At 27.6% G+C, this 12,094-nt stretch overlaps 1 protein-coding gene across 2 annotated transcripts; it reads left to right on the forward strand.

Moving 5' to 3' along the window:
• Positions 1-440: 440 nt before the first annotated feature.
• Positions 441-11,977, forward strand: LOC119688029 (aromatic-L-amino-acid decarboxylase). Of its 2 annotated transcripts, none has more exons than XM_038102644.1 (4): positions 441-660; positions 8,351-8,436; positions 10,420-11,053; positions 11,158-11,977. In XM_038102644.1, the coding sequence occupies exons 2-4, from the start codon at positions 8,357-8,359 to the stop codon at positions 11,872-11,874; spliced, it is 1,431 nt and encodes a 476-aa protein (XP_037958572.1). In that variant the 5' UTR covers positions 441-660; positions 8,351-8,356; the 3' UTR covers positions 11,875-11,977. The 2 variants fall into 2 exon arrangements, with proteins under 2 accessions (XP_037958572.1, XP_037958571.1); XM_038102643.1 differs by lacking the exon at positions 441-660 and adding an exon at positions 7,176-7,305.
• The last annotated feature ends 117 nt before the right edge of the window (positions 11,978-12,094 follow it).

The raw sequence follows: 12,094 nt of genomic DNA on the forward strand, positions 1-12,094 counted from the left end.
TAATTTAGTATGAATAATTAATTTATGAATTGAATATTGTTGTTTTTCTTATTGAATTTTAATATAAAGTGTAAAATTATTTAGTAATGTATTTAAAGCAGCTTTCTGTATGGTTGTTAAGTCCTGATAACATCATGCTAAAGTGCTCTATATTAACATTCTATTCACTAAATACTGTTACATTATCGACGTAATGATAGAGCTAAAAGCACAATACTACAAATCACTATTTAAATTTAATGAGAGATAATTAAAGCAGCTTGAGCAGATCTGGCAAAAAGTAAAGTACTTGCCTTTCGTTAAACGGCGAGTTCATTCACGCGTTGTAGTTATTATTAGCGCCGCACTGAGTCATACGCTTTTATGCTGAACCGGACCTGAACTTATTTTCGGCTTAAATACGGCATCAGCACTGATTTTCTCTCAGTTGACATTCGGTGGTTAACTTTGCTAGTTAGAATTTTAGTCACACAATTTTATTATAAAAGATACAATAAATATTTTAAACGAATTTGAACGAATTTGGAATTGAAGGCGTCTAATCATTTGGAGCAAGTTCAATTTTGAAAGGAAACAATCCACAGCAAATTAAATAAAGTGTGAAAAAGCAAAAGTTTACAAAAAAAAAAATAGCTTAATAATCAGCAAGGCAGCAAAAAGGTTTTTAAATAATTAAATTTTAAAATAAAATTATATATTTTTATGAGTGAATAATTTTGATAAAGAAAATAAAACTGTGTTGGTTAAATAGTTAATTTTTAAGTTTTGCAGAGTTTGTAGTTTTAACACAAAAAAAAAAACAAAAAAAATAAAATTTTAAAAAATGTAAATAAACTAAAATTTATAATTAACGCATATACATGGAGTCGGTCAAATAATATCTATCCATTAATCTACTAACTATCTGCACATGTTCATATATACTATATCGCCGATTGACTGCTAGTCTCGCATTTATTGTTTGCTCGATTCACACTTCAGAATTGATTCAAGACTTTGAATTAAACGCTTTTGAATTTTAAAGTAAATTAAGTAACTTTTCGTTGCTTTGAATAAATATACTTTTTGAATTTTATTCAAATAATACCATCAAGGCCAACTACAATTTAAACAGCAACAACAGCAACACAAGCAACAACAACGGCAACAACAGCAACGGCAACATGTTGCTTGCTTTTAAGAAATGAATAGCTGGATTGTTGGTTTTGGCATAGACTTGTCAGCATAAGATAAAGGAAAAATTAATATGCAATATGTATTTTTTTTAGTGATATTAGGAAGGAATAGGAAAGTAGGAATTTCAGGAATTCAATTTTAATCACAAAATTTTTTTTTTTAATTAATACTCAAAAATATTTAGAAGATATAATAATACGCAGGCTTCGATATCCTCAGGCAACTGCCCACCTTAAAGCTAACGTAAAGAAAGGGCAAACTATTTTAGTTTCGTGCTTTTATTCCCTAAAGATACATTTTTTATTGTTCCAAAACTATAAGCGCAGTTACATTATAGGATACATAAAATTTACACAAACGGGTGTTGTAAATGTATGTGGAAAATTACACATTATTCACACCCAATCAAGTCTGTAAGGTAATAGAATTTTTCTTAATACTTGAAATTCACAAAGTAAATTGCTAAAAATCTGTCTGTCCGTAATAATGTGGTAACTTTATTTAATTGGCAATATGAAACCGATTCAATTAACTTGAAAGCAAGGTGTCAACCTCAATTCGAGCATAATATACTTTTTCAGTTAATTCAATTGCATCCGAATAGGAAAATGTATTTTGGACTAACAATGACCTAGAAATACTTTTTGATTTACAATAACTATACTTAGTCCTGAAAAGTTTAGTATAATTATAAAAACACTTAACAAACAATTTACTTTCTTTTTAATATTTATATTAAATAAATATTATTTCAAAACTATGATAAATATTAAGAATTTTACTAATTATTAATTTTACAAAAATTTAAGTTTCAAATTATTTCTAATTTTACTTCGAATTTGTAGGATTTGAGTGCGTATAAGAGACATTAATCCTGAAAAGTTTAGTATAATTATAAAAACACTTAATTTAACTAACTAAGTTGATTACATTTAAGAAGAAAAGGAATTTAAAGCTCTAATTGAAGTTGTGAAAAAGTTCCCAAACAATTTACTTCTTTTTTAATATTTATATTAAATAAATATTATTTCAAAATTATAATAAATATTAAAAATGTTAATTATTAATTTTACAAAAATTTAATTTAAAAATTATTTCTAATTTTACTTTGAATTTGTGGGACTTGAGTGCATATAAGTTACATTAAAAACGCTTATTTATTTATTTTCTTCAAATGAGTTGCATTATAACGTTTTATTCTATTTAAATTTTTTTCTATTTTCTGGAAAAATTGTATTATATATATTATATATTTGTTTAGTACAGAGTTTAGAATAACTTTTTGTATTTCTATTATTTAAAAAAAAATCCCAAACATGATTTTTTTATTATTAAATTTAAAAAAGTATCTAATATTTATCGATAACTTTTATGTTTGGTATGTTCGATTTATTTGCTTTACTTATGCAAACCATATTTTTTCCTTTTAAATCTATATTAGTGACTATTAAAAAATCGTGGTTGTTGCTGCTTTTTGTAAATGCCCTTCAAAATAAAGTGAGAGGAACTCCCCTCGAACTAATTATTGAATTTTAAAAGTCGTGTTTTTGTTATAAAATCGAATTAAAAGTGGCATTCATTAAAAAGGTCGAAGAAAGGAGTGAAGGGTAGCATTCGACGAAAATGTTTAATAAAAATTAATAAAATAATTATATTAATATTTTAATAAATTAATATAATTAGTTGAGTGATGTATTAGAGTTACTAGAGGGGTTTTTTTTTTTGTTTTTAATATTTTAAATTGTTACGTTAAAAATATTTAAAAGTCAATTTAATCGAACGTAATTTTTAATAATAATAATTAATTATTTCAATATCGTATTTAAAGTAATTTTGAAAATAATTATATAAAATTAAATAAACAATATCATAGATCGATAAAATAAGTTTCCAAAATTAATATCATTAAGAATGCAAAGGTTTACTTATAGTTTTACAACTAGTTTTGTGTATTAATAATATCTAATTATTTAAATATCATATACGAAGTAATTATGAAAATAATTAAATAAAATTAAATAAATAATATAATAAATCGTTGAAATAAGTTTCCTAAATTAATATCATTAAGAATGAAAAGGATTTCCTATAGTTTTATAAATACATATTTCCATTTATGCTCTTAACAAGTACGGCGCGGCATTACTATCCAGGGAATTAACAATAAATAGTGATTATTTTAGTATTAAATAAACGGTTTAAAATCATCAGTGTGTATGCGTGTGTACCAGAGTTGTTGATTCATCATCATCTTGATTCTATTTTATCTGTGGACAGTTTTAAGTCACACTAAGAATAACTACATACGGGGGCTTTATGAAATGATGATCTGATATCTTTGTATATGCCTATGTCTATTAGGTTTCGCTGTGTTTTTATGTTGTTGAGTGTTTATTGTGACTGTCAATTTCAAGTGAATTCAAGTGAATTTTTCAAGTGAATCGACTCTCAGATCTATATGAATATCTGCTCCTTTTATGTACCACGGAGCGTTAATCAATTTTCTTAAGGCGATATTTTGCCCTCTTTAAAAAATTTTTAATGTGGACTTTGGTACTTGGAAAAACGCAATACTACTATAGAGTAGTCTTGGTTTTATAACCAAATCTGTTATATTAACTATGGTTAAATTTAAATGTCAGAAAGACAGGTAAACACACAAACGTTAAACACTTTTTAGTAATATTTAGTAATAATATATAAAAACTAATTTTATAATTAAATATTTAATATTTTATTTCATAAAATAAAATTTTTTCCAAATAAGATTTAATTTAATTTGTTATGTATGATAAGTAACGATACAATTGTAGTAAATTAAATAAAATAAGTTTAGCAGAGTTTAAACTATCAAGTCTTTATAGATTCTCTTCAGCTTACAAGAATGATGAACATATTTAGTTTACTTAAACAGTGTAGTTCTATCGATTATTTCCCATACCCATTAACTTTAATCTATCTCAACAGCAATACTAAAGTACTAATGTTCATAACTCTTTGCTGCATATTTTGGTTTTAATATATCCAAATTTAAATAGCATTTTAAGAAGAAGTTTAGTTACTTAACGAAAGTTTTTAGTACTTCTTCAAGTGAATAAGGTGATCTCTGCTTCCTATATTCATCGCTTAAAAATACTTACTATGTCTTATGCTGGAAAAAAAGTTAATATTTCAATATTTTTATGCTTAAAATTTTACCAATTTGTGTGATGATAAATAAATATTTCTTCTATAACTCTCTATTATTGCTTTCGATTTTAGAAAATCTTCATTTGCTTCTGATATTTTAAAAACATGATAAATAAATTATATTCCGGCGCAAAAGTATTAAAAACTCTCTTAAATTGACATTTAACTCAAGTCAACTTTACTTCGTTTAAGAGGTTTGTACAGTCAAAAAAGGGTTTAGTTGTGCAAAATAACAACAACAAAAAATAATTCGGTTTTTGGTAACAGTGTCTACTCAAGGACGGTAGAGAATAAGTATAAGAATAAGCTTTAAAAAGTTAAATAGTTATTAAAATGATCAATACTTTTTATATAATCAAAACAGAAGTAACTATTTTTCACATTTGAATCTGCTTTGAGTAAATTAGATGGGTCAATGTTATCATCCACTTATTGGATGATAAATTTGCAACCGATACACATAGGCCAGTGTAAGCTAAGCCGATACTATATAATCTCAGTAGAAGTTCTGAAATATTATCTCGCGTGAACCATCTTGTCAATGTAATAATTAGGAAAGAAACGCCAATAAAATATTCTTCGGTTTTTAATAACATAACATAACATTGTCTTTCTTTTTTTATTTTTGATACACGTAAAGACGAGGTCTTTAAAGATGCATGATTCTGTTATTATTTTTTTGGGACTATAAGTATTATATATGTTAAGTATTCCATGGTTAGGTTAACTATAACATTGTTTGATTGATTTATGAGGAAATGAGTTTTACTATACCTCACCTAATAGCACTTTTAAAATTATATCTATAAGTTTCTTTATATATTCCTTATATAGATATAGATTCCTTTGTAGATTGTTTATAAATTATAGATTAATCAATATATATATATATATATATATATATATATATATATATATATATTGATATATATATATATATATATATATATATATATATATATATACTGATATATATATATATATATGATATATATATATATATAAAAGCATCTTTGTAGATTCCATTAATATAAATAATATATATTTATATACTAAATAATATATATATATTAATAATATATGTTTATACTGCATATTTTCAAAATTATGTTTATAAGTGTTCTAATTTGTTTTTTTTTTTGAATTTGATGTTAGGTTAGTGATATTTTAAAATTCATCAAAAATTTAATCTACATATCTCTATATTTTATCTGATTAATTTGTAATGAAGAATTTATTTGCACAAATTACAAAGGAATTAATTATTTTAATATAACACTCAGATGTTTTAATAAATGTTTTCAGTAATACTGATTTTAATTAAATAAATTAATTACTAATTACTTATTACTAATATGTTTTAATATATTCATCAGTAAGAAGATAATGAATTATTTCCAATTGCAATAAAAAATTGTAACAAAATATATCATTTTAGATTTAAAGAAATTTTTTTCACAAATATAAAATAAAGTTTCATATTCTATTAATCAAGTTATCCGTTTTTGTGTTATAGTTTTGAAATATAAATTATATTCTATCAAATTTACTTTAATAATTTTTTAAAACATGTTTTTTCTAGTGTAATTCCTTATGGACTGTAGCAGATCTATTTATGTTAAAATTATATTATACTATATTTAGTAATATATATTATAAAAAATGGTTTATTGCAGAAAGATACGTATGTCAATAGGTATGAAATTTAAAATCATCCAAAAAAAATTTGTTTTCCATTGAGTCATGTTATGTAGAATGTATTGGGCTCATCTTGTAGGTCCAGAAGACTTAACACCACGATGTTCTTCAATCACGCTCCGGTATACTGCGTCGATGAACGGTCCATTGAAACTTCGAGGAATTCCGCTGGTAGCAGTTGAAGTTATGTGTTTGGACATAACTTCCCCCTTGGTGGGGCTCGTCTTGAGCAAAATTGTTGTTCTTCTCAATGCAAATTGTAAAATTGAGAGGGAAAGTGTCGGTTCATATTTGGTCATGAGAGCCAAGACTATCTGTGTCTCGCTACTCAGGCAAAGCAGTCTTATTGACTAATAAATGTCAACATTTATGTCTTTAAGTAGCAAAATATTACAATTTCTGTAACACTCTACATAACATGCATTTTTGTCAAATCCCTAAAGTAACAATTTTGACATGTCCATGAAACTCTAAATAACACAGCCCATACATATTATTAAAAGTAAGAACTTATAGACCTTTGCTTGTTTTATAGGCACTAAGATAAGTGTTCTTACAAACTGTTCCTTTCTGTACAAAAACTTAAGTCGATGCAATAAGTACCTCCAAACTAATAGACTAAAATTTATTTTTACCTCCAACTTAAGACCTGCAAAATTGAAGTTAGGTATCTTTCTGCAAAAAGATTTCCATATAATATATGTATTAATATACAATCAAACTAAACTTCCATAAATTGAAGTACCATTTTGCAAAGAAAAGGTACGACTTTTAGAGACTTCAAGTTCAAGAATTTTTCATAATTGTATGTAATTTGCTCACTAAACACTGTTGTATTCCATTTAGTTTGAGTTATAGAAAATTCGAGTTATAGAAGTTCAAGTTATAGAAGTTTGACTGTATTTCCTTTTTTTTAAAACGTACTCATCTTATTAAACTAAGATATATGCATATGACATTTGTCAAAAAGAATTGTACATAATATATATATAAGAATTAATATGTATATAAGAATTGTATATACCATAAATTCATTATCTATCGATTAAAAATTATAAAACCATGTAGATAAACGCATTCCTTTTCCTTTTTCAGTATTTTTTCAAGCTTCTATTTTCTTTTAAACTTCTAAGCTTCTTTCCAACTAACCACAGCATGAATAACAATAATCAATCAAAAGAAACTAACAATGGCGAAGGCCTACTTCCATTTGAATTAGAAAAATTGGATCTAAAGGTGTCGGTGAGTAAACTCTTTTTTTCTATTATAAATAATAAATATTACACAATACAGATTTCAATTAAAACAAATAAAATTAAATAAATTATTTATTTTGTAATGAGAAAAATATAATGTATGTAAAGTACTTAAGGAGTCGTTCTCGAACAGTCGGAACTGCTACAATTAAAAGAGAAAGTGTTAAGTGACAGAACCTTGATATGTTTTTATTTAGACTCAAAGTCAAGGTCAAAATCATATAAAAAAATTGATAAGATTTTGAATAAATAATTGCCAGAGATTTAAAAAAAGAGAACAACATTAATATATGAAATTTATGGGGGAATGAAATAGATACAGTATATAATGAATAGAAATAAATACAGTATAACGAGTGAAGTGTTATTTTAAATTTATTAATAAATAATAGTATTTATAATAATATATGAATGAAGCGCACAATTTAATTATAATAGAAAGAGAAGTCCAAAGAAAATACGATTTTTTAAAATAGCAAAATAGATTCTTGCAATAACATGCGTCTATAAAACAGTTCCTGCACTGATATGTCGTTATATGTCGTTATATTTCATGACATTTAGACAAATACAAAGGGTTATATTACGTTTCCAATAGTAGTCCTTCAGAGAGAGGAGTGCATTCCTGACATAAGCAAAAATATGATTTGTATACTCTATATTGATTTCCATTAGAAATAACTTCTAGAGATAATAGCTACTCTTGACTATTAGTTAAAATTTGAACTAGTTTGTTTTTTTTTAAATCATATTTAATTTCTTCTAAGAAACTTTATAATAGATTATTATGATTAAAGATGTAAATTATTCCATTTGATTAATGTATATATATAACTCCACTGCTATCAAAATAAATTATAACAATATAGTTATTTACGGGTACAAGGGTAATTAAAATTATTTTAAATTTTTGCCACTCACTTTTAGTTAGTAAACATTGTAATTAGCTTAATTCTATTGAAGTAAATTAGTGCCATTATTGTATAATTTATTGAACTGAAGTAATTTTTCATTGAATTTAATTTATACAGATCGATATGGAAGCACCAGAATTCAAAGATTTTGCCAAGTCTATGGTGGATTACATTGCCGAATATTTGGAAAATATACGTGATAGGTAAGTGAACTGCAGCTTAGAAAGCAATAGCCTCAACTCGATCAACTTGAAACTCTTCTTTTTTGCTGCTTATACTTAATCTGGAAAAGTATATGTTCACTTCCATTTGTGTTAATTTCATTTCATTTAAATCTAATTAAACTAATTTAAAAATCTTACCAAACCAGTCGTTCTTGAATTTGCAAGCGACACCTGCAAGCTTCCCCATGGCATTAGTCATTGCCAGCTTCGTTTCGTTTTAATGCTCGACTGGGTTTACGTTGAATTTTTATTTTATTGCGATTACAAAAACCCAAAGCCAAAAACAAAAAAAAAATATGAAAACAAGAAAAATATTTTAAATAATGTTTAAATTATAATTACAACAATATGTCAAGGCCTTTTCGGAACGTATAATAAGTAATGATTGTCGCGGTTGTTGTAGCAAATTTCAAACAATTCTACTTGCAGCAAAGAAATTAAATCGAATAAGTAATTGCGAGGTGGACTTATGCTAATCTATTTCTTGTGCAATAATCGTAGTTGGAAAATCCCAATTTTATTAACATTTCTAAAACACTGACTTAAAGTCTGATATTCGGATAAAATACATCGTTGTTGAGTATTTCACCATTTCTTTCTAGCTCTTCATTCCATTTGCATTGTGTAGAGTAGCTCTGTTACTAGAGATAGTGTGGGTCGGGACTTTAAAAGCGTAAATTATAGGTCATTACTCTTGCAATCCATAACATAATTCTTCAACAGTTGTGTAGTGAATTTTTTTTGCTAGAGATAGTGTTAGAGATAAAAAAAAATAAGTGAACATTTATAATCAGTTTAATTAGTATTAATTTAATAGTATTAACCTGTAATTATCCGATAGTAGACTCTAATAAAATGAAAACTCAACTTAAGAAGAAGTTCTTTGCAACTTGGGGGGCACTTACGTATGTTAGATTTTTTCTGGCTGTTTAATTCATCCGCACTGAGTAGTGCAATTCTTTTATTAAAGACATTGTGGCTTACTTCATTACAAAAGTGTATTATAGGTCATTGGTCCTGCAATCCAGTCCAACAGAACATAATTCTTCAATAATTGAGTAGCGTAACACTTTCCCTAAAGACATATACATATATTAAATTTTGGAATTAATATTATTTTTTGTAGTAATTATCTAGTTCATTTCTTTTATAATGCTTTTTTTAAGTAACTTTTTAGTCGATTTTTTTTACTAGAAATAAAGTGATTTTATAGTGAATTTTGTCAACAAAACGTGTATTTTAGGCTATTAGTCTTGCAATCGAGAACATAATGCTTCAATGATTCTGTAGTGCACTGCTTCTTGTGCTTTAGGAAATATTGGTACTGGTTCTTGCAAAATACATTAAATATTATTTGGTCTACAGTACATTTTGAATTGAGAACTACTGCTGTAGTCCATATCGTTCACTATCGATTTCATCAAAAAACTTCTCATAAATCAATTAAAACATTCATAGCACTTATTGCGGTAATTCAAAGTTCCCATTATATACAAGTATATATATCTATTCATCATAATTCCAATTTTGATTATAATCTGTTCTTTGCAACCATATATTATAGCAGATCCCGTTATTTTCTTTTCGATTCAAAATACACCTTATAGTAGGGTTTCTCAAATGCTGGCGGGATTAACATCACCGGTTTGAAACATATTGTATTTTCATTTCTAACGATATTATTTTTGAGAAGACATTATTATCAGTTCTTGTAAAACAGATTGATTATTTTACCTGTAATCCATTTAAACTGCATTGCATTGAATATTGTTTCAGTTGACAGACCAGACAGTACAGTCTGGGTTTGAAAATATTGTCTTCAAGTAATATCTGTCGCTTTAACAACCCCTGTTCTACACAGAAGTTCCTCACCTGTAATCATAACACATGCGTTAAATTGATAAAATCGTTTAATATTTTAAAAATATATAATTTATAATTTATTCAATTTTTAATTAATAGACGTGTTCTTCCTACTGTTGAACCCGGCTACCTGCGTCCGCTTATACCTGATAATGCACCCCAGGAACCAGAGTCTTGGGAGGATGTAATGAAAGACGTCGAAAGAGTCATAATGCCAGGAGTTACGCATTGGCATAGCCCAAAGTTTCATGCCTATTTTCCTACTGCCAATAGCTATCCAGCCATTGTGGCCGACATGCTTAGCGGCGCCATTGCTTGTATTGGCTTCAGCTGGATTGCAAGTCCAGCTTGCACTGAACTGGAAGTTGTTATGTTAGATTGGTTGGGCAAAATGTTAAATCTGCCTGAGGAATTTCTGGCATGTTCTGGTGGTAAGGGCGGTGGTGTTATACAAGGAACAGCCAGCGAAGCAACTCTTGTTGCATTGTTAAGTGCTAAGGCAAAGAAAATCCAACAAGTAAAGAAAATTCATCCGGATTGGGATGACAATACGATAATATCTAAACTAGTTGGATATAGTTCAGAACAAGCTCATTCTTCTGTGGAACGTGCTGGTTTACTTGGTGGTGTTAAATTACGCTCGGTGCCAGCAGATGAGAACAATCGTTTACGTGGCTGCGCTTTGGAAGATGCAATTAAAAAAGACTTGGATGAGGGTTTAATACCATTTTATGTAAGTTATTTAAAAAAAGGAAAACATATTTACGAATTTCAATTTTATTTTTATTTTATATCACAATTATATCATAATTTGAGATTGTAATTTTATTTTGATAGGCGGTCGTTACCTTGGGCACCACGAATTCATGTGCTTTCGATTATTTGAATGAATGCGGTCCAGTTGGTAACAAGTATGATGTTTGGATTCATGTTGATGCAGCTTATGCAGGCTCAGCTTTTATTTGCCCAGAATATAGACATTTAATGAATGGCATTGAAACGGCTGACAGTTTTAATTTCAATCCACATAAATGGATGTTGGTTAACTTTGATTGTAGTGCAATGTGGCTCAAAGATCCCACATGGGTCGTTAATGCTTTCAATGTTGATCCATTGTATTTAAAGCATGATATGCAAGGATCTGCTCCAGATTATCGTCATTGGCAAATTCCTCTTGGGCGTAGGTTCCGTGCTTTGAAGTTATGGTTTGTGATGCGTTTATATGGCGTTGAAAATCTACAAGCTCACATTCGTCGTCATTGCGGCTTTGCAAAACAATTTGAACAATTATGTAAAGCAGATGAACGTTTCGAAATAGTTGGTGAAGTTAATATGGGCTTAGTCTGCTTCCGTTTGAAAGGCACTAATGAAATCAATGAAGTCTTGTTGAAGAGAATCAATGGCCGCGGTAACATTCATATGGTGCCATCCAAAATACGCGATGTCTATTTCTTACGCATGGCTGTCTGCTCTAGGTTCTCTAAACCAGAAGATATTGAGTATTCTTGGAAGGAGGTAAGCGCCGCTGCTGATGAAGTTTTAAAGGAGAAATAAATGATATCCCATCGAAGATATAATAACAAATAATGCCACATGAATATTACGAAAAGACTCAGATTATGGAACAGTAAACATGATTAGGGAACAATTTATTAATGCATACAAGAAAGACACCTTTTAATATTTCAAGTATGCATTTTACTTACTTTAAGTGTTGAACATTTCGATTGTTGTTTTAAAAAATATATATATTCATATTTATCATTTAAGCTAA

Source organism: Teleopsis dalmanni, chromosome X (genome assembly GCF_002237135.1).
Source record: "Teleopsis dalmanni isolate 2A chromosome X, ASM223713v2, whole genome shotgun sequence".
Classification (NCBI taxonomy): Eukaryota; Metazoa; Arthropoda; class Insecta; order Diptera; family Diopsidae; genus Teleopsis; species Teleopsis dalmanni.